At 43.6% G+C, this 23,414-nt stretch overlaps 1 protein-coding gene across 2 annotated transcripts in view; it reads right to left on the reverse strand.

The window, feature by feature from the left end:
- Positions 1 to 23,414, reverse strand: part of vti1a (vesicle transport through interaction with t-SNAREs 1A) — a 185,151-nt gene that overhangs the window by 101,062 nt on the left and 60,675 nt on the right. For both annotated transcript variants that reach the window (XM_084078710.1, XM_084078711.1), the window contains exon 5: positions 16,643 to 16,727. In XM_084078710.1, the coding sequence (XP_083934836.1) occupies positions 16,643 to 16,727 (85 nt within the window). The remainder of the gene's footprint in view (positions 1 to 16,642; positions 16,728 to 23,414) is intronic.

Genomic DNA, 23,414 nt, shown 5'->3' on the forward strand with positions numbered 1-23,414 from the left:
GCTAGGGTATATGTAGTTAAGCCTTATTTTATACTTTTATACTTTGTGCAGCAATAATGGCAGATCTACGAGCTCGCATCCAAGGCATTTGAGGTTGTAGATCTGCCATTTACAATATTTTTGAAAATCTATAAAAAACATTTCTTTTTAATTCTTCACCTATTACCACGGCCAAAATAGGTCCCTATTTTGTGGCCCATGACACCACAAAATAAGGACCTATTTTGACCTTTTGGTGTCCACTAAGTAGAAAGTGGTTAATGAAAGAATATGATGTATACACATTTAACGTAATCTAATTTAAGTTGAACAAACTTCTTAACATTTTTGTCCAAAGCAACAGTGATGCATTCGTGACTTGAGATACACTTGGTCAGATATACTTGAGCTTCATCGAGAGAGTTAAGGATGTGAACAGAAATGGTAGGATTTAACATGATCAACTAATAGGTTACTTCACATGATCAGCATCTGAGGAAAATGGCTGATTTCACATCTTCACAACACACTGAAAGATACCGTCTCAATGTTGATGACTCTGGGTAGAATATAATGAGATTTTATCAATGCTGTAATATCTTCTCCACTTCATTGCTGTAATATGCTTCCAATTTTATTTCTGTCATTTCTTTATCACATGAACCCTAGTGTTGCTATTCTGAGACGCAAATTCAACGGAAATAGCAGATATACAAGCTCAAAATCTCAAATTGTATCGTCACAGTAAAAACAAAAAAAGAAGCTCATGGTGACATGTGGCCAGTGAAAAGGTGAATGTTCAACATATTGAAATGCCACATTTGCTGGTGGAGTGACCACATTCCTAACAGGTTGACACCAGGGGGTGCTTTGATTTCTGCTCTACTGCTGACTATTCTGATCATTTTGCTAAAACAAGCAGGACCTGGGCAGATGGGTTGTAGTGATGTTGCTCCGCTTCTGTTTAACCACATGAACCCTAGCATCCCTGTTCTGGGCATGTCATAATAAGCAAGCATTTGGGGCGAAAATAGCAGATCTGCAAACTCACAACGCTGTTGTAGATGCGGCTATTTTCAGCAAAGAGATTTGGTGTAGAGGGACAAAATGAGGGGGCCAAGGATAGATCCCTGGGGGGACCTCGGTCAACCACTCCACTGTGGCCACACATGCCCGTAATCTTGACTGTGAACACTTTGAACACTTTGAATCTCAGAAATGACTGAAGGACGATGGCTGAGCCTACAAAAATGTTTTCTTTGTGCTGGTCATCAAGTACGTACCGTGTAAAATGGAGAATATTCCGATTTTTTTGTAAATGCAAAATATGATAAAAGACTAATGAGATTTTTTTCTTTCTTTTTAAAATGTGACAGAAATGACCTACATTTCCCTCTGAGGATCAGCTTGACAGATGCACCGGGGAAAAAAACACTCCACAGGGGGAAGATGCTCAACCCGTTGAAATCAATTACATCAAAGATGGAGCTCACATATCGAACCTTGTTAAGTTAACTGTAGTCGTATCGCAAAAAAAGGTAGGGTGCCGGAGCCATTGTTGTCATCTGATGATGCTTGCGCCTAAATTGGGAGTGAAGGCCTCCCCTGGAGAGCATGGTGAACCTGTCACAGGAGACTGGAGGGGGGGGGGGGGGGGGGGGACGTGTTCGAAAATGCCACCGCCGTCCGCGTCCACATACACACAAAAACACGTACGCAGGTGCGCATGCACATGCACACACACACACTAAACAACACAGCATCTCAATATACTAATCACCATCACCGTCATCTGTCCTTTAAGTGTGAGAGAGAGAGAGTGTGTGTGTGTGTGTGTGTGTGTGTGTGTGTGTGTGTGTGTGTGTAGACATGTGCCTATAAATGCACAGTAAACAGTGCACATGAAAAAGGGAGACCTGGAATACAATTATTCTAAAGCATAAGTACATATACACACACACACACACACACACACACACACACACACACACACACACACACAGCACAACATTTGCATGAATTCCATACGTCTGGCAATAACAATTATGCATTAAGCAGGCTGTTATAGCTAGAATGCAGCCGGTCACTAGTCTAAACAGCTCATTAAATTGGTACAATAGCTGACTTCAAGCACACAGGGAAATTGGCATGTATCTCTATCGCTGCAATATCTTATGTTTTTTTTTTTTTTGAATGGCTATTCCAGATAATATGATGAATTCAAAGTTTCGACTTGGGGGAAACAAAATGTATGTTTACCTTTTGATTCTGCGGATATGGTTCCCAACACAGTCAAATTCCCAGTGTTAATTTACACATTTACCCACTCAAAGACTGTACAAATGTACCTAAATTGGTGTCCACTTGGTTACATGTGCAGACTCTCAAGAGTTCAATTAACACTGAGGATTTGACTGTGTAACACTGCCTTCTTTTGTCTGTCTGCCTGCTCTGGTCTCCCCTTGCATGACTGTCTGAAATGTGGAATTTGAAGCCTTTGCATTTCGTCAGGTAAACCTGATTGTGGATGTGTTTAGTTTGATGTGGGGCATTCTTCCGAGATTTAAGGAACCCGCTGCCAGGACTTAAGGCAGAGACAATAATGTCAGCCAGAGGTTTTCCAAAATAATTTTTCCACATGTGCCTGAACACATTTTCTTTTTTTTTTAACTTTTTTTCACACACTGGAAAAAGGTCAGGGAAAATAGTCTTATAAGATTGCTGATGCAAAAACATCAGAAAAAAGAAAAGGGGTGTCTTATTGCTGCCTTTTTATTCCAGCGCCGTTTTGCAGGAAATATATTATTTCTCTAGCAATTATTCACTATGCACAATATGAAAACAGAAGGAAAGAATGCAAATCAAAAATCTAGATTCACTTCCTATTAAGGAATGTAATCAGTCTATCACAGAAGCCAAGAGAAAAAGAAAAAAATGGGAGAAAAGCAGAAAAAGAAAAACGTGAATCAAATGGTACTTATGTGTCCAATCCCACAGAATCCAAAAGGGGGGAAAAAACACATTCCTGAAATCAGTTGGCTCATAAATGAACATAAAAAACCCAGCAATATCAATGCAGAATCTCTGTTCTGTGTGTCGTCTTAACTAGGCACATATTCACATCAAACCTGAGATAGCCCAGACCAAGGCGAGCGTCCCTTAGGCCATGTTAGCCAGTCCTTCGCAAGTGCACTTTAAAAGACGGGCGACGGTACAGTACAGTACGCTGCAGCGAGCCCTGATTGATGATTGAGTAACCCGAGATCATAGATTCACTCAGGGAGGACTTGCCTGTGCAGTGCTGTGCATACATCAGCCCTACAGGACTACCACACTATATATATCATGTGGTGAGAGTGAGTGATGTGAGCACGGGGAATATGTCGACCACTTAAGAGGATATTTCTACATGCCGTTCCGCAGTCGGAGTTGACACAGAGAAATTATTATTACGGCGCAGGACAGGGCTTACTTTGTATCTATAAATTTGAATTTTAGCTGATGGTGAAATCACACATCGTTCAAAAATGCACAAAAAAAATGTCACATGCACGAATGGCACGCAGGCTCATGAGCGCACGGCCGTATTAACTTGCTGTGCCGATATCCTCGGCAGACGCAACAACAAAAACAAAACTCTGTGGTAAATAAATAACTGTCTGTCTGTGTGTGTGTCCTCTTTTCAGGAACTCTGGGGCTTAATACAGACCCGTCCAAAGGCTTAAACCGCTTTTGTGTGTGAGTGTGTGTGCACACACACAGCCCTTCATTCGACACCTTCTGCAGAGGCAGAGCAGCCAGTGTTCTCCCCCTACGGTAGCTCAAGGGCGCGGCCTATCTACCGAACGGTAGAATGCACGGGTGGAATTTTCCCCTGGATTGAGCCAGCCAGCCAGCCAGCCAGCCAGCCAGGCGGCCGGCGTTGCCATCCACTATGCACGTCACTTCATTTATATGGGAAGTCAAACTGTTTGCACTGCCAAGGTTATGTTCTTTTAACGGGTGTGGTGGTGGTGTTGGTGGGGGTGGCGGGACAGAGAAAGAAGTTTCAAGCAACTTAGAATTCTGACAAGCGCCTCTTGCCAACTGTGATTTCCATAAGAAGGGAGGGGAAGGTGTGAAATTGTTGAGGACAGTTCTTGAACGTGTACACATTTGTGTCCCTGTGGCATAAAAAAAAAAAGAAAATGTGGCACTTTACACAACACAGACATTTTCGCTCATCAGAAAAACAGAGGACGATATGTCTTTAGTTGAGGATTTCGCTGGCACAATATGGGCATCCTATATGGACGAGAATTCAAGCATCAACACATTACTAGTTCCCCTCCGTAGCAAACATTCGCATGAAAGGACCGAGCCTACAGAATATAAAACATCACCGCAACAAGCTCTGCTGCCGTGTCACAAACCTAAAGCAGCAAAAAATACAGCCAGGTTTGTCCTGTGGACAATTTTTCATTTTTTTTGCCCAAACGATGAGATGATGCACACACCATCCCCATCCCCAAAGTCACACAAAAAAAAACACACACACACACACACAGCACTCCTATGGATACCCCCCCAGGACAAAAAGCTTTACCATCCCACTGACTGGCAGATGGGGTGACCAGCTGACATCTCTGCACCGGCTCTGTTTCATGTTCCCCGGGTGTTCTGAAAAACGGGAGGCCTCCCCTTCTCCTCCTCCGACTCAGGCAAGGGGAAGGCCAAGGAGAAAGCTCCTTTGACTGGGGTTTGCGTTAGTGTGTGTGTGTGTGTGTGTGTGTGGGGGGGGTGTACCCGCTCCTCAGGGCTATACCACTGAGGAGGAGGCGCAGCGCGGACAGACGGAGAACGCTTCTGTGCTCGCTGTCGTGGTTGTTTGTACAGTATAATTGTGGGTCTTGGCGGGGTGGCAGGGGGGCTTCATAAAAAGGGGGGCTTGTGACTGCTATATTAGCCTTTCTAAGGCACACTTTATACTCCAAAGTACGACTGTGTCGCATTGGCTTAACTGTAGATCAATTCTCTTAGGCAAGTGACACCCATTGCACGATGACCCCCTTGTGTCCCTGTTTTGGGCATGTCATTATAGGGGGAAATATTCACACATTTTCGACAATGTTCAAAGACAACCCATTAAAGAATTTTCCAAAAATAGGAATAGGGGCTTATGGAGGTGAATCAATTATTCATCATATATGGGAACTTGAATGTATCATTACACCTCTGTATCACTGTATACCTGCTGTTCGCCTTACTATTTCACTGTCAAAGTGGTGGCCACATGTTTGTGCCTGACAGCAGTTCTACAGTAAATGCAGGTGTGTGTGTGTGTGTGTGTATGACCTGTGACCAGTCACACACAGCACATTGAGTAAATAAAGGCCAACAACAAAGCACACGCGAGGCCATGCAGGTCTTAGTGGGAGCAGATGCTGACGTGCAGTTATTCATGCACACACCTCTGGATGTACTTACTTTTACAAGCCATAGTACTACTAGTGTTAAGTTTTGTATTACGTTGGCAACAAAAATGTTGCACGTGCGTGTGTGTGTGTGTGTGTACAAATAGGGCTGGGCTAATTTCCACCAAATGTCAATATTGTGGGGATGACTATTGGTGCTTTCACAAAAATATTTACACAATGAGTAATTTGATAAACTATCATTGGTGATGCCTATACTGTATAATGACTAAGTGGGTAAAGGCAAATAAAAGAACAGCTTTTAACACAGAACGGTGGGGCAAGTTCAGAACAACAATGACATCACTTAAGCCATATCACAATATTACAACATCCAACATCCTAGACAATATCTAGTCTCCTATGATGATATCAATATATAGCCCAGCCTAATTTAAACACAGTTATGATTGTGTACTGTAATTAATAGATTTTCACAAATTCCAGAAATTACACTTGGTACATAGAAAAAACAAGGCTTTTTGTTCTGAATACTGCGTCTGAGAATTGAAGAGGTAATAATGAGTTTTTAAGTGTTGACCAGCGGTGGACAAAGTACTCAAGTCCAGTACTTGAGTCAAAGTATAGACACTCCTCGTCAAATATTACTCACTAGAACACACTTTTAAAAATAAAAGTACCCAAAACAACAACTTACAAAGTATATTTTCTTTTTAATATCAATGCATTTGCTCTATTAAAATGTAGACATTTTCCGCCAAATTCAAAGACCAAAAAAATCATAATCATGAAAATAACAGATCTACAAGCTCACAGCACGTCACAATGCGCCGTGTTGTGAGCTTGAAGATCGGCTACTTTCACTATATTTGAAATAGGTCTTGAGCGGTTAATTCATAATGTACTTTTCCCCTTCCTATAAATGTAGTGGAGTCAAAAGTACAATATTTGTATTTGAAATGTGGGGGAGTGCAAGTATCAAAAAATACAAATAATCAAATAAAGTACAGATACTCCAAATGTAAGTACAGTACTCAAGTAAATGTACTATGTTACTGTCCAGCACTGAGGTGGACATGGGATCTGTCACAGGTAGTGTTTGTTGTGGGAATCATGAGCTTGATGCTACCTACCTACCTAACCTGTTTCATACTGACCAAAACTCATTCCTACACTCACTCAACCATCACAGAATTTGACTTCTCTTCCAAATGGCACACACCAATCAGATCCATGCAAAAAAGAACTGGGTGCACATGTTACAATTTATAGGTTTATTATACAATATAATTGTGGTTAATCAACCTTCAACGGTAATAAATCAAAACCCTCTTAAATTACAAAATAAAATAAACTTCTAATCAACCAGTGTCCCAAGATGAACTCGAAGAGGAAATTAGATAAAGCTCACATTGTATCTGTTTTTCTCACTGAGCCAAATTCGCCCCAATTTAGTATTTCAATTTAATGTCACACGCTACATACACAATTTTGCATGCTATAACTTATAGCTCGCCACAGAAAATCAATGGGACCACTTGCATTCAAAATGCCAAGAGCAGACAGCTTAGAAGTAAGCTAATATTAATTACCCCCTCGTTCCTAGGAGCTTGTTAAATCTCAAATGCTATCTGCAAGGCTGTGGGAGATGTAATTGATTAAGCGACTGTTTGGAAAAGATTAGTTGTTTCTTAGGACAGGCAATGTTCCCTTTCACCCTTCTGGTCATAATCAGCCATGTTGTTACACACACACACTCACACCCCCCTCTCTCCCTCTCTCTGTCTCACTCTTCAGACACTGTTTAAGTTGGTGGGAAAAGACAGCGCTATCTGACTGAAAGATCCAGACACATTCGTTTTTTCTCTGTGGTAGTTTAATTGGACGCCAGAGCATAATAAATTTCAAGAAGGAAAAATGTCAATAACAGCCACACAAAAATCACTTTCTGTTAAGCTTTTAATGTGACGGGACTTTCAACGGAAACTTAAACCTCCACCTCCACTGATTCTGTGCTGTAAAAAAAAAAGCTACAATATGTCTACATTATAATATACAGTACATCTATATCACATCACTGCCAAATGCAATTTGCCCTCCAAAAATGAAATTGTATGATTCCACAAAACCTTTTTCCTATTGGAAAAAAAGGAAAATGTTATGGGGAATCTTAAACAAATTCACTATATCAGCATGTGGACATGCTGTATAAAAAAAGCACCAGTGCAAGGCAGATTTTGCCAATAGCACTGACAGAAACAGTGCTGATGTGCTGTGAACACATCAAGACACTTCTTGTACTGAACAACTAACAGAATGGCTATTATGGGTAGCAGCAGTGTAGACGCAGAAGCCTCAGCATCAATATCTGTCCATTCCATGTTTGTTCCTTTACTTTATGTTGCTGCATTTGCCTACGTATAGCCCCGTCCCCACTGGAAGGCAAACATTGCCAATGTCTAGTGCCTCAGAAAAATTGTCTGTGTGCTTGACACATTTCCAACAACGATGCTCTAGCTATAGTGATAATTTGACTCAAAGTCAGGTTGTCGTTACCGGCGTGCATCATATTGTACAGTAGGTGTTTTGGCTCCATGCTCAGATCAGTGATACGATAACTGGAACTTGCAAAAAAAATGAAGGCAGCATGCTTGCTAAATAAAAGCCAAAGTGGGGCTTTGGCTTTTGTTGAACCAAAAAAACAAAGGGAGGGGGGGGGGAAAGGTTTAGTAAATGGTGTTTACAAATTTAAAAAAAAAGGAAATTAGTGCTACAAATAATGACGGATGTTATTTCTCCTGCAAAGCCGCGTTCTGTCTCCCTCCCCTAGCTGCCGTACAAACGCTTTCTCATTTTTTACCCACACCCTTCAATCCAACGTCAACCCTGTGTGTGTCGTTCCTCAGCACAGAATTAATATTTCTGATAGACGCCGGTGAGGTGGCACAAACCCAACCTCCTCCACCCTCAGTCTCTTCATTTCACTTTGTCTTTTTTATTATTTCAATCCCTTCTTTTGTTTTGTTTTTATAATTCAACGCCTCAGTGGTACTAGGGGGCTCTTTAAATCGCCCATGGGGGGCCCATAGTCCACCACTTTTGTCTCCTGTTTCCTTCTGAAACCGTGTTTCTTTAACCCCCGCGCCGCTCTCCTCAGTTGTTGTCTCTCTCGCTCTTTTCTCTCTCTCTCTCTCTTTGCCATCGCTCCCCCCTCCCTCCCTCCATCTCTTTTCTGTGTCAGCCAGAGGTCAATGCTACACTTTTTCTTGTGCGTTCAGGAAAGGCAGGGGGTATCTTTCTAGTTATTATGACCCCAAAATAGCAACAACAAAAAAAAGAAATAAGCCGATTTGAGGTTGCCAATAAGCTGTCTTTTAAGATATAGTGGCAGAATATTACGTAGCAACTGGAAGGTGTTTAGGACTTTGAGATAAGGATGGAACCTATTTAGAACTACATACAACCTTATCAATGCATCATTTGGTGTGCAGTTTAATGAGAATATGGACTGAAAAAAAGTTATACTTTAGATCAATCTCCAGCATCGGAATGTTTTATTGAACATGTGCTAAAAATATATATACATTTGCGTTTAATTTGAGCTATAAACATGTGATCCTATGTTCTTAACTGGAAAACCCTTTTTCTTTGTAAAGTTGTCTGATGTTCAACGGAGCCGGCAAGCACCAATGAGCTTTCATGTTGGATCATTACTTAAAGCGTCTAGTTATGTTGATATAATCCCGAGCTTTGTTGGAGCAAATAATTGACTAAAGGTCTAATTACAGGAGAATCCAGTGTATTCTGTTAATGCTAGTGATCTCTGGTAGCGCTCACTGCGCGGACACAGGCGCATGGTAGAGCCTCTAACTGGGAGGGCCCCTCTAAAGCGGGGGCTTTTCTCTGCAGTCAAGAATCTGTTTGTAGCGTCAGGTTAGTGTTACCGCACGCAAACACCTCTATCAACGCATTCTGATATGGCTGCCATTGCTGGAGCCCCACTTAACTTAAGCTAACATCGTGATTCCAGCGACAAACACCTGCGGCTGCACTGGGGAAAAAACACAGACACGGGCAAACAGCGGCACGCACGCACGCACACACACAGACACACACACAAACCACACACTCAAGTATGTTGGTTCAGCTCTTCCATTGAGGGTCCGTATGCTAGCTGGCTATTGTGCGCGGGTCCGGGCCCTTTTGTCTGTGCAAGCTGAAGCTGGCGATTGCACCTTAGCTACCGCAGTTCAAGCGTAAACACTGTTTTCATTGCGACCGCGATACACACTGTTGCCAGTGGACCCCCAAATCCTTCGGGAACAGCTGAGTCCTATGGTGTCAAAGATAATGGCGATTTATTGCAATGCGAAGCTTTCCCCACATCCCCCTTTCCAATTGGCCGCACCCCCCCCCACCCCCCCCCCACCCTCCTCCTCCCTCAAACAGATTAAAATTAAGCCGTAAACATGTGAGGACAGAATTAGCACATTTAGCGAGTCTCCTCTTCCCACATTCCATTTTCGCAGCGCCGCGGCTGATCCCCGGCAGCCGAACGCGGGTGCAATTTTAATGACTCGCGCCGTTTTTGAAGTCCACATGAAAAAAAGAGACGCTCGCCGTTTGTGGCGGCGCTAGATATGGCTAGGCCGCGGCCGGCCGTGATTGGGGGGAGTGCGTGTGTGTGTATGTGTGTGTGTGTGGTGGGGGTGGGGGGGGGGGCACACGCTTGCCGCCGACTCGGACTCCGGGCCCTTCGATAGGATCGGTGTCATTTTCCTCTCCACGATAAGACGCCTTGCTGACAAGGCCCGATTAGGAGTGAAAAAATCATTATTGCGACGCCTTTCATCCGCCGGGGGGCTTTGCCGATAAACAGCTCACCCGTGGGTAGATTTTCTGAGAGCAAAATGTTATACGTTGGAGCATATATTTATTTTTTCCGGAAATATAGTTTCAAGCTAAATTATGGGATTTATTTTTATAATTAGTTTCTCTTTTTTCCTCGGTAAAAAAAAAAAAAAGACAAACAAGCTCCTCCCCTAAAAATGTGTTTCATAAAAGACCTCCTTTCTCCTCGGCAGTAAAAGTCGAGCTGTGAAATATTTAAAGTCGAGGCTCTAAGCCTCATTAATCAAACAATTATTGAATAACTTCCATTATTCTTTTTGAAACACAATACAACATTCAGTTTTTATCAGCCCATGAAAAAGCTAAACCATTTATTATTCTATACCTCAAGGAAATCCACTTTAGCAAACTGTCCTTATAAAAAAGACATTTAAAAAGAACTCACTGAAATATTCAGAATACACTGTAGAACAGTGAATATAGAAAAAAAAACTAAAAAGAGTAGTGAGAGGAAGATCCAACTGTATGTTAATATGAAACAAAAAAGTATTCACTGTCGCAGTCTATGTAATCATTTGAGTCATTTACGCATAAATTATGCATTTATAACTTATATTTTAATCAGCAAATGATTAAGTATATACTGTATATAGGGGAAATAACACTATTACATTACCGTTTGTAAATGTACAATTGATAAGACCGCAAATAATATTTTAATAAACATCTGTATGAAACATGCGATTTAAAAATAGATATATTTAAACTTAATTTGCTGTCCTCATCATTCAGCAATAATAAAAACAGAGAAAAACATTTAATGATAAAGTTATCATTAAATAACGTTATATAGTTAAATATAGTTATTGTGCAGACAATAATAAAAACGCCTATACACTAAACACTTTTCATTGTTATTTTATTTTTATTAACATGTAATTTCATTATTAATTACAAATCCTAATTAATTGCATCTTTACAGTGCATTAATTTCAAATAGGAGAACTAAATCAACAAGCCAAGCGCGGTGCTTAAAATAACTCCCTTCTAAATATAGCTTTTATTATGTCATAATATCCTAAGTGCTCGCCATCAGGGTTTGAAGAGCGAGCGTCACACACTTTGGTGCCCGGCACCAAAAGAACCATCAGGACTTGATCTTTAGAGGGAAGGAGGCAATAGAAATAAAGCGAGTGGGAGAGAGAAAACAGAGAAAGCAGCGTATAAAGATGGAGAGGGAGAGATAGAGAGAGAGAGAGAGAGAGAAACACTGTGTTACTGGGCCACTCCAGCGCCCATGGACTCCCAGCAAGTCTCAAAGCCACGCTCCGGCTTCAAAAGGGAAGCCGAGAACCGTTTCTTTTTCTCTTTTTTTTTTATGTTTACAAAACATATTTATTTATTTATCTTGCCCACCCCCCCCTCCTACTCCTCCTCCCCCCAATCATTTATCTATTTATTTCTCGTTGTCCCCGGCGCCCCGTGCTCTGCCGCTGGAAATCGCGTTTGACGTAGATGGCTGCGGCGGCGGCAGCTACGAACGCCACTCGCCCTCCCCTTCTTTTTCCCCCCCTCTCTCTTGCTTTTAATACCACTGCAGTTGGAAATCAAACCCGCTCTAAAACAAATTGATGTACTCTTTAATATAGTTGTCACATCATCACAGGGTCCTCGTGCGTCTGCCTTGGTGACAACTGCAGGGCTGCTTAGCTTAGCCTGGCGATGGCTTTGCCCGCTTTGTTGGTCGCTTCAATGATTTATCACAAAAAGAGAGAGAGAGGGAGAGATCGCAAGAGTGGGAGAAGAGAGAGGGGGGAGAGAGAGCGAGACAGAGAGAGAGAGAGAGAGAGAGAGAGAGAGAAAGAAAGGGCCCTGGATCTCGATTGAGTCATTGGCACCTTTGATTGACAAGGTCTAATCAGCTTATCTCTGTGTGCTAATAAAGTTGATGGCCTGCGGTGCATGCTCTCTACCTGGCACGGCGTGAACTTTGGGCTAGCCGGGGGACCCTGGGGGCCGGGCCCCGACCCTCTCTGCTTATCTAAACGGAGGCTGAAATCAATCCCTAATGAGCTGTTTTCATTTTCCACCATCGATTTTGCTTGCATGGGCCCCCGAACGCCAGGGCCCGGCAGCCCTGGGAAGCGAACTCGGACTTGTCGCCAACCTCCTTTAACCCATTGATACCTGGAACGCATCTGTGTCACTTTAGATGTCTTTGGCTATTCAAAAATAGCAGATATACAAGCTCATAGGGCGGCACCGAGTGCCGCGCTATGAGCTTGTAGATCTGCTATTTTTGAAAAATCGTGAAAATTATTTTTTTAATATTTCTTTTCCGATTTTTTTTTAGGATTTTTAAAATGTTTAGATGCGGCCTCAGGTCTTAATGGGTTAAAATGCAGAGTAGCATCTTTTTCTTCTTTTCTTTTTTTTCCAGCTGCATCTCTTTGTTTGGCCTGCTGAGTGCGTGTGTGTGTGTGTGTGTGTGTGTGTGTGTGTGTGTGTGTGTGTGTGTGTGTGTGTGTGTGTGTGTGTGTGTGTGTGTGTGTGTGTGTGTGTGTGTGTGTGTGTGTGTGTGTGCGTGCGTGCGTGCGTGCGTGCGTGCGTGCGTGCGTGCGTGCGTGCGTGCGTGCGTGTCTCTACTGAACTTTCATGGAGGGAAATGTGTTTTCAAAAGGCATTCATCCAACATCTGCCAATCTAAGTTCATTGATTTGTTAAGCCAAATGCTTACGAAATAGGTCCAAACAAGGGGATGATTTCATAGCCTTAAAAATGATCACAATACTCTAACAACAACAATCTACAAGCGCGATGTGACGCGCGTGAGCTTGTAGATCGGCTATTTTCTCTGTTCATAGTACTCACCGTACGGGCTTAAGTGGTTAAATATTATTAAATGTCCAATGTTTAAAAAAATGATAATAAACAGCCAGCATTAATAGTCCTCCCTCATCCCTGTGTGTTCTAGCTCTCAGCACACTATGATAGTAATGACTATGATATAATTAATATGTATAAATGTACGGAGAGTCAAATGTAAGGCAAGAGTAGGTGTTGACAATGACCTAAATTATCATACATCTTAACAGCACCATCAGTAGAGGGTATTCTGCATTGACACCATGAAGCATCTTGCATTTATTGTGATTCAGTGTTCTGGTGCTACAGCCTAACCGTGGACAAAAAAAAACAAGCGATACAAAGTAACGTGCAAATTTGCTTTGCTGTAAAAGCAGTTCCAAAGCAGTGCAATGTCGACCTGCGTATAACACTCAACACTCAAGCTCTTCAATGGGTTATAATCACAAAAAGGGAGAAACGCTAATCACTGCAAACTTGCGTGTCTTATCTGACATGCCATCTGCTTCTAAACAAGCAATCATAAATCATTCAAAAATCATGGCATGCCTTTGATATAAGGCAAAGTCCTGCCTTGGCATTTTGGGCCTCTCAGACACCCGTGACTCAAATGTGTTTAAATTGGGTAACTGCTTACCCTCCCTCTCGGTTTAAGGCCGTCTTTTAACTGGGCTAGCCCTTGCATCAGCATGTCGCTGTGCCTGGGCTTTTAACTCGGTGCCCTCCACTAACGAAGTTCTATACTTTATTTATGAGACAAACAGAGAGAGCAGTGGTTCTCGGGGGTGCATGTGGCATATAGCTCGGTGCGCGTCCACACAGCCTCCTCCATATCCCTCTGAGGGCACTCGCTGCTTTTGGTTAAGCCTTTGTTTTACGCTAAACACAATGGAGATATAGGGGAATTTAAAAAAGAAAAGAAAATTATACCGCACGAAGATTCATCAACTCTTAGAACAAAGAGCGCACTTCTTTTTCCTCTTCAACGTGACCCAGTAGCACCCTGGCTTTTTTTGTTCTTGGTCATTAAGAGATATATTGTCGATGTCAAAGTGAACGGTGGGCAAAGCGAAAGTTGGAACGCCATTTCTTTGTTCAGGATCTAAAAAAAAAAAAACAGTCCTTAAGTCCCCCCAACCCCCTCCTCCTGTTGGTCAATTACAGTGCTTTAAAAGGGCCACCGTGTCATCGCGGGATTGGAATGCAACTTTGAATTACCGCGAAATAACGACACACAACTGCTCTTTGCTAAAAACGGTGGCGCTTAGAAGTCTGTGGAGAGTTGGAGGTTTGTGGCGAGGAAAGTATTTACGCTACGACTACAGAAACAAATGTCTGATTGGACAAACACTTAATGCTCCAATTATTTCAGTTTAACCTCTTCTGATGCCACAGCTGTATCTGAAAACCCAAAGCTTATCGGGGGGAAACAATTGCCGATGCCACTTTCGTAATGTGTGTGAATAAAGGGCTTTTTTATTTGCGAGCGCACGAGAGAGAGGAATTAAATGAGCTCTTTGTTGAACTATAAAAGTAAACCATTTAAAAGCTTGCAAAGAAACGGATCCTAGCCCTTAGTGCACTGCTGTGTCTCTCTGTACAATAAACAATATAACAGGACTATATGATCTAAATGGAGTGGGATTTCCTGCCGGTGTGTCTGGAAGTGTTGTGATGATGTGCTGTTGTTGAGATACTCACTAGAATAAATATACAGTATAGGGACAGGGCCAGAGGAGCAGTAATATTCATGGACTAGGCGAGGGAAGCGTTATTATAAGAGAGATGAACAGGAGACAAATTACTGACCAAAAGGACTTGGGGAACACCAGTCCTTTGGATGGATGTAGCTTCTTGTTGTCTTAAGCCGTGTGTGTGTGTGTGTGTGTGTGTGTGTGTGTGTGTGTGTGTGTGTGTGTGTGTGTGTGTGTGTGTGTGTCTTCCTTGAATGTGAGACAATGACGCATAGTAGTCTTTTAGGGGTCTGGCGGGTATGGCCGTATATTCCTTGCGTCTCTGCGGTTTTCTTCCCTGGCTGTGACCCCGCAGCCTTCACCATTTCAGGTTGTGCATCTGAGCGGAGGGCTGGTATCGACAGCGCGGTGCGAAGGAGATGGGGGGGGGGGGGGGTCGTGGATTAAACACGCAGGGCAAAGCTTCCCCGCCACAGCCCCAAATACGCCCCGCCACAGCTGGTGCGGGCCAAGCCAAAGTGTTTGGAAAACCCGAGGACGGGGATAAACGGACATTGTTCTCAGGTTGCTGCGCACACAGCGGATGAGACGGGGCCACCGGTGACAGGAGGGTCAAGGGGCAACGCAGTCATCATAGGGGGGAAAGCGTCGGGACCGGGAGGAACTGAGAACTGTTAGTCCATGGCCCATTTCTTTTAACACCAACCAGGCAAGTATGACAAAAACATCAAACCCAGCCACTCGACTGAAAGATATGACTGGGGTGGAATCAAAAATCCGGGGCTGTTGCAGAATTTGACACACTGGAGGAATCGGGATGGCACCGTGCTGCTTGGATCAGCCAAGACAAATGAAACAACATTTTTAAGCAGGGAATGCAGATTGTATTTATGAATTTTTGCGAGTGCGACTTAGAGGGGAAACATCAAGAGTCGGCGGTCTGTGCGCAAACTCCTTCCTGAACTTGAATTATTAAATCTGTCGATGTCGCACATGCTCAGCCAACCCCGCCATTATAGTGTAAATTGACAAACTTTTTCAAAACTACAGCGGAAGCCGCAGAAAAGCCGGTTGATACTTCAAGAATGAGCTTTGATACCTCTCTGAGGAATACCATACACTGTGCCTCCATAATGTGACTGTCAGGAAGGAAGAGCAGGGGTATAAAAAAAAAAAAGAAACGCTAACTGGTTAAATCTATTTAAGATCCAAATGAGCTTTTCTTTTCCTATTCAAAGATGAAAACTAACCTTGATAATGAGACGAAACAATACATGATTCTGTGTGTGTTATTATGGACGATTTATTTAGACAGCAATATTGTATCCCCTTCTCAGAATTAGGAACTTCTGGAGGAACGCTGACGTTGTTTTTTTTTTTTTTCATGGACCCCCTGTCTCTGTGCTATAAAAACATATACACACACACACACACACACACACACATATACGTAAACACACAGCCAAGGCGGATGCATGAATTTTCTTCGGGAGCAGAGCGAGGAGATGTGGCGCCCGATCTGTCGCCTGTACACCTCTCTCTCTCTCTCTCTCTCTCTCTCTCACCTTTGATGTGCTCCTGAAAATGTCACCCATCGTCAAGGCGGGAGGTTTTTCCTCCTTTTTTTCTCTCTCTTTCTCTCTCTCTCTCTCTATCTACCTCCCCGCCTTCTCCTCCTCCACCCCACCCTCTCCACCTCGCATACGAGCAAGACAATTTGCTGTCGCTCACTCACCCCCGCCCGCTATCTCTCATATACCCGCACCGCCACCAACAAACCTCAACCCCCCCCCCCCCCCATTCCCTGATCCAATCCCCGAAACGGCGGCACGCATTTACCTGTTTCTACCGCTATCTGGTAGCCGGCCTCCAGTCTCCGCGATGACCTTTCCAGCTTCTCTGTGTTGTCCAACAGATGTGCTCTCTGCAACAAAATGGAAGAGAGAGAAAGAGAGAGAGAAAAAAACATTTTAAAAAAATAAATAAAAACAAAACCAAAAAAAAAAAGATTGTGAAAGCCCCCAGGGAGCATTTCAGAGAAACATCTCAACAGTCACCAAAACACAACAACACAGCCAGATTGGCTGAGACCCGTCTTCGGGGGCGACAGTTACATGCTGATGGGATACCAAACACATGACAACGTGAAATGGGTTAAGCCTGGGTTTATGCTTTGTCTTACGGAGGTGTCGTCGCTTGCTGACGATAGCTTGTAGATCTGCTGTTCATTAGTATAAATAAAATACATGCTTTATTTATTGTTATATTGTAAATTAATTGCGGCCATGGCTCAGACATGAAAACTAGAGGCATGCAAGGTTCCAACCTCCCCTCCACAATTGTTTAAACCATTTAAGGCATATGTTACACTACATTGTATGACATGTTGCACAAAACAGCCATTCTACAAGCTTACGACGGATCATGGTGAGACGCATTGGAAGCTTAGAGAAAAAAATATAAAATAATGACATGCCCAAAATAGGGAGGCCAGTTTGAATATGGTTAATTGAGATACTCTCTCCTCCTCATCTCGTCTCACAGCTCCAAAAATCACTTCACATGTTGCACTGAGGGCAAAGTTGAGGTTGGCGGTCCACGCTAATTGAGACTTAATACGTTTTCAATTGCAGCTTTCATGGAAAGGATAAAGAAGAGGGGGGGGGGGGGGACATGGAACAAATGGCCATGTCTTAACCCATTGAGACCTGAAGCCGATTCTACATGTCTCCTAAATCTCAACAGTTTTCTGAAAAACGTATATTTCTATATCAGTGGTGCTCAATCTTTTTCATGTCAAGGACCCCCAAAATGATATGTATTTGGCCACGGACCCCTATCAAAGTATTTTGTTCCAGGGACCCCCAGAAGCAAAGATTTGAGTTAAAAATGTTCGCTTTAAAAGAATATAAATATATTAATTTGCACACATTTTCTCGATTTTTCAAAAATAGCAGATCTACAAGCTCGTAGCGCGGCACTCGGTGCCGCGCTATGAGCTTGTATATCTGCTATTTTTGAATAGCCCAAAGTGTAAAATAATGCTTTCTTAGCTCAAATCTAAAAATGACACAGTTCCAGGTCTCAATGGGTTAAGGTGATGGTTTCCAAATTGAGGAGGTATTACTGGGAGTTAAAAATCAAATCTGTACACCAGCTCTATTCATAATGTTATGGAAGATAAGTACCTGAATATTCCAATAAAGGCCCCTGCTGTAAGCACACTCATGGTCAGAGCTAGAGGTTAGTGCAAATTGACGGTTTGCGGGTGCAGGATCCTTGACCAACACACGCTGCCACACAAAAGCTGTGTTTTAATACATCTGCTATCAATGACAACAACACGTCTACATTGTTCAACCACCCCCACTGTTAACTTTCAAAACGTGTATTTCCACATCGGCTCCAATGAAAAGGGACAACATCCATTGAGCTGCAAGGTTCCCCCAAACAAAAAAACCCTTTCAAACCCCCACAGTGTGTACGCCACAACACCTATTTGACCTGCTACGCAAAAGCAGAGCTTATAGATGGGAGATGTAATCATTTTCTTTAAGGATACAATTTTTTTTTTTTTTGTAAGAGAGATGAACAGGAGACTTTTTTTCTTCTTCTCCATGATACAACCGTTAGCAAATGAACTCAACAGCCCACTAGAACTTGATGTTCTGTAGCGGAGCAAAACAGTATTTCATGATAACATGACTCACGGAACATCTCCCAAAGTCTGCCTATGTTGGCTTATTCATAGCCATCAACAATTGACAAGGCTGCCCATTGAAAACGCGGAGTTCTGAGAGCATACTGAGGGTTGCGCGTTGTGTATCATAAATAATCGAGCGAGCAATTGGATCACTTTTCAAAGATGCAGTTATTTGTATAGTATCAAGGTGCTAGCTCTCGTATCACAAGCAAGAGGGAACGTCAACCAATGCTACAGTCGTTCTAGCGATACCAAAGCGAAGATGCATTGTTTTTTCTGCCCTGCTGCTACAGACACTGACGAGTAAAAAGGTCGGATCTGTAAACTGACAGCCTTGAGTTTGGTCTCTTGTCTCAAACATCTATGAATGGGACATTATGGGCGTTCCTTCACCGCTTGTGCAGCTTAGCACAGAATCGCTTTTACTTTGTATCAACGACTGTTACACACACATGACATACAATATTGTCCTTGTATCCCCTAATTTCATCTTTTTAAAAATGAATTTACGCCCTATTTCATACTATTGCTATTTCTTAAATATATATATATATATATATATATATATATATATATTGAAAATATTTGAACTTTTTACGTTTGCCTGTAATGACATGCCCAAAATACGGACACCGGGTTGAAAAAGGTTACACCTGTCTGTAGGCTTAAATATTTAACTAATGACAGGTCTTACAAGAGCTTGAGACTAAATAATAACTACATTGGATCCAATAGAACACAGGTTCTTTTTTTCCATTTCATGAAAAGTAACAGTTTTGGGCATACGGTACCGTACACCCGGTTTCCGAACCGACAGTGAAGATTTGCAACAAGTGTACAGGTCCAACGCTTGCTTTTCAAACCTCACGGTTCATTCAGTTTCATGTCATCATTACATATCATGACGACAAAAGGAATGGACAGTTATTCAAGGGTTATTCACCGCTTGAACACACGTTCAGACAAGGATCTATTTGAAACTAAACGTTAAATGTACATGACCTGACATATTTGGCAAAGCATCACCTTCTATAACCCGACCTCATTTGCATGTCCATGGGGAAGGTTTATAGAACAAAGACTGCCAAGGCTAGCTGTGCATGTGAATTTTTTGGATGGCCCTTTTAACCACTTAAACCCTATATACTTTGTTGACTGGGGGTCCCCCAGAGGTCTATACTAGGTCTCCTCGTTTTTTTTTTTTACCTCTACACCAAATCTCTTCGCTGAATATAGCTAAGCTCACAAGGTGTCACGACTCACAACGCGCTGTGAGCTTGTAGATCTGCTATTGTCGCCTAACGTTTGCCTGACACGCCCCAGAACAGGGACATAGGCTAATGTGTGGCTAATATGCCATGATGAACAAGTGATCATAGGCTTACTTACATTCTACCATTAACCCATTCAGTCCAGGAACGCATCTGTGTCAATTTAGATGTCTATGTCTATACAAAAATAGCAGACCTACAAGCTCATAGCGCTGCACTGAGTGCGCACTACGAGCTTGTAGCTCTGCTATTTCTGAATAGGCAAAGAAATCTAAAATGACACAGATGCGTTCCCGGATTAAATGGGTTATAGACAAGCACGTTCCTTCAGAAAAGGGTTTACGTCTGTCATAGGAGCATGAGGGACATGGGGAGGCTGTGGAATCTTAATCTGTCAAAAGTGTGTACCAGTTAACCCATTGATACCTGGAACGCATCTGTGTCACTTTAGATGTCTTTGGCTATTCAAAAATAGCAGATATACAAGCTCATAGCGCGGCACCGAGTGCCGCGCTACGAGCTTGTAGATCTGCTATTTTTGAAAAATCTTGAAAAAAAAATGTTTTCATTTTTTTTTCAAAAAACTCTTTGGATTTAGATTTTTTTATAGAATCGCCTCAGGTCTTAAAGGGTTAATCACTCAGGAGAGAAAACAAAACCACACAAATAAAGGAACGATGACACACTTTGAGAAGTTTGACAATCTGAGGGTGTGGGGAGAAGAGATGGAGGAGAGGAAGAGAGGGAGGAGACGAGAGTGACGGAGAGAAGAGAGGAAAGGGAGAGAAGAGAGGGATGGAGAGAAGAGAGGGATGGAGAGAAGAGAGGAAAGGGAGAGAAGAGAGGGATGGAGAGAAGAGAGGGATGGAGAGAAGAGAGGAAAGGGAGAGAAGAGAGGGATGGAGAGAAGAAAGGAAAGGGAGAGAAGAGAGGGATGGGGAGAAGAGAGGAAAGGGAGAGAAGAGAGGGATGGAGAGAAGAAAGGAAAGGGAGAGAAGAGAGTGACGGGAGAGCAGAGAGTGATGGAGAAGAGGGGAAAGGAAGAGAAAAGAGGGAGGGAGAAGGGCGGGAGGGAGCGAGAGAAAAGAGGGAGGGAGAAGATAGGGAGGGGACAAGCTTGTCTTCTTCCTGTCTCCGCTGACAGATGTCATTTAAATTGCAGAGACGCTTGTTTAATAGTGAAAGGGAAAGGGAGGGTGATGGATGACGGACTGGCAGGATGGGCGGGTAGACGAGAGGATGGATGGATGAATGGATGGATGGACGGACGGACAGACGGACGGACAGACGGTGGCTGGGCGGGTTGTTGTGTGTGGGCTGCCCATCGCCCAGGAAGACAGGAAGGAATATGGCCGCCACGTGCTGGTGGCGTGTGTGTTTGTGTGTGTGCGTGTGTGTGCGTGTGCGTGTGCGTGTGTGTGCGTGTGCGTGTGCGTGTGTGTGTGTGTGTGTGTTTTTGTTTGTGTGTGTGTGTGGGGGGTGGAGGTAGTGGCAGTGGCGGTGGTGGTGGGTGGCGGTGGCAGTGGGATCGGGCTTTAATGAGCCCCTATGGATCGCCTGAGACGGAGGCGACGTATTGACACGCAACGCTTAAGCTAATACACCTAGTCCGCGGCTGCTGTTGCCTCTCTCTCTGTGTGTGTGTGTGTGTGTGTGTGTGTGTGTGTGTGTGTGTGTGTGTGTGTGTGTGTGTGCGTGTGTGCGCGTGCGTGCGTATGCCTGGGAGCAGCGCGAGGCAGTCGGGGATACTGACAGAGCAGCGGCGCGCTCCTCCCGGCTTCTTCAAAGCGCTCAAGTGATTAGTATGTTATCATTACCATTCGAAACGTGATTTTTCCTATTCCCTCTCGGCAAAAGGTGACGCGTCTCGGGGAGAGACGGCCGGCACAAACTCACCGCGATGGAAAAAGCCACTTCAAAGCTTTCTCCCACTGAAATTTCCCCCCCCCCCCTCTCTCTCTCTCTCTCTCTCTCTCGCTCTCCCTCTCTTTTTTCTCTCCCCTCGTTCTGTCTTCTTTTAGGGGTTGGAGGGGAGTGTGCGCATGTGGGGGGTGGTGGTGGTGGGGCGTGGGGAAGTGGAGGCACCAGTGGGGTGTATGTGTGTGTGTGTGTGTGTGTGTGTGTGTGTGTGTGTGTGTGTGTGTGTGTGTGTGTTCATTAGAATAATGTGTCCTGGAGTTTGACAGGGACGGTACCTGAAGGAAAAGGGGTGAGAGTGCAGCTGCCATAGATCCGGTTTAACGCCACATTGTGACGGGCCTCCTAACAAAACAACTGGGGCAGCAGCACCAAGGATGACATTGTGGTGGGGGGGGGGGGAAGAAAAAAAAACATGAAAAAAGGGCACACACATAATTAAAACCGAAATGCCTCGGGTATACTCCCTGCCGAAACGTAGAAATGTCGCCCTACTGTATATATGCCTCTTCTAAAACCTGGAGGTGACTCTTACACACTGGGCGAGTCTTTTTTTTTTTTTCAATACAGTATGAATTTCACTATCACCGGCACAATGATACAGATGCATAAACATAAGCGAGCGCGCGCGGGGGGAGAGAGGGGAAGTGGCTTGGGCTCGGTTTCCATTTGTCAGACGCGGGGCGTGGATTGAAGAAGAAGCCCAGATGTCTTTGTCAGCGCTTTTTTTGACGTGCGAAATGCTAAGCGAAACGCTAAGCTAATGCTAAGCTATGCTTTTTTGACGTGCGAAATGCTAAGCGGGTTGCCAACTCTCCTAGTGTGCTACATCTGCCAATATCAATGCTTCTTGACCCCCCGTGGCTCTGATAGAAGCCACTGTGGGAAGCATGAGGGCGAGCGGGCTTGCGTACGCCACGTGCACGAGCACGCTCCGTCTTCCTCTTGTACGGTGGCCTGCGAGACACACAGTCTGCTGCTACCCAATCGGCTGGAAGGAAAACCTCTGGGTTTTTTTCGGCTAAATTGCATTATGATCATCTCGTGCAGCCTTGCAGCGAAAGATTTAAGAACGGCATAGGATAAACATTGTGCGTCTGCGAGCGCATCGGATGCCACCCCCCCCTTCCCATTTATGCACGTATGCATGTATGCTTTTTCATCTGACAGACACCTACATTTTGAACAAAGACCTTCTTAGGAGGCACGAAAAGTGGTGTTTTTTTGTTGTTCTTTTGTGTGCGCGTGTGCGTGTGCGTGTGTGTGTGTGTGTGTGTGTGTGTACGTGCGCGCGCCAAGAAACACTCTTCAGTTGTAAGTTATTAACAGGGAGCCCCCCAGAACAATGCAGCTGCAGCTCAAAAGAAATCTCTCTCTCCCCTCTCCTTCGTTCGCTCTCCTTGCCTTTTTTCAATATCAAACACAGGCGGTTACTATCACCATTTTCCAAAGTTCAGATGATTTCCTTATTATTTCAATAAGGGTGGTTGGGGGGGAGAGTCAAAGTGAATAATGATGACAGCTGTGATTCAGGCTGACTGTGTGATCTTCGCCGCCGTTTGTTTGGGACTTGTAAGACGAGGAATTACAAGTGTCAAACAGCTGTGAATATGGGTGCTAAATATTTAAACATGTTTTCCAGCTGAAGGAGAGAAAGAAAGAAGGGGAAAAGAAGTATAGTTTTTAAAAGCGGGGTTTAAATGTGCATAAGCCGCGCCAG

This window comes from Gymnoscopelus microlampas (genome assembly GCF_963454915.1).
Source record: "Gymnoscopelus microlampas genome assembly, chromosome: 14".
NCBI classification, from domain to species: Eukaryota; Metazoa; Chordata; class Actinopteri; order Myctophiformes; family Myctophidae; genus Gymnoscopelus; species Gymnoscopelus microlampas.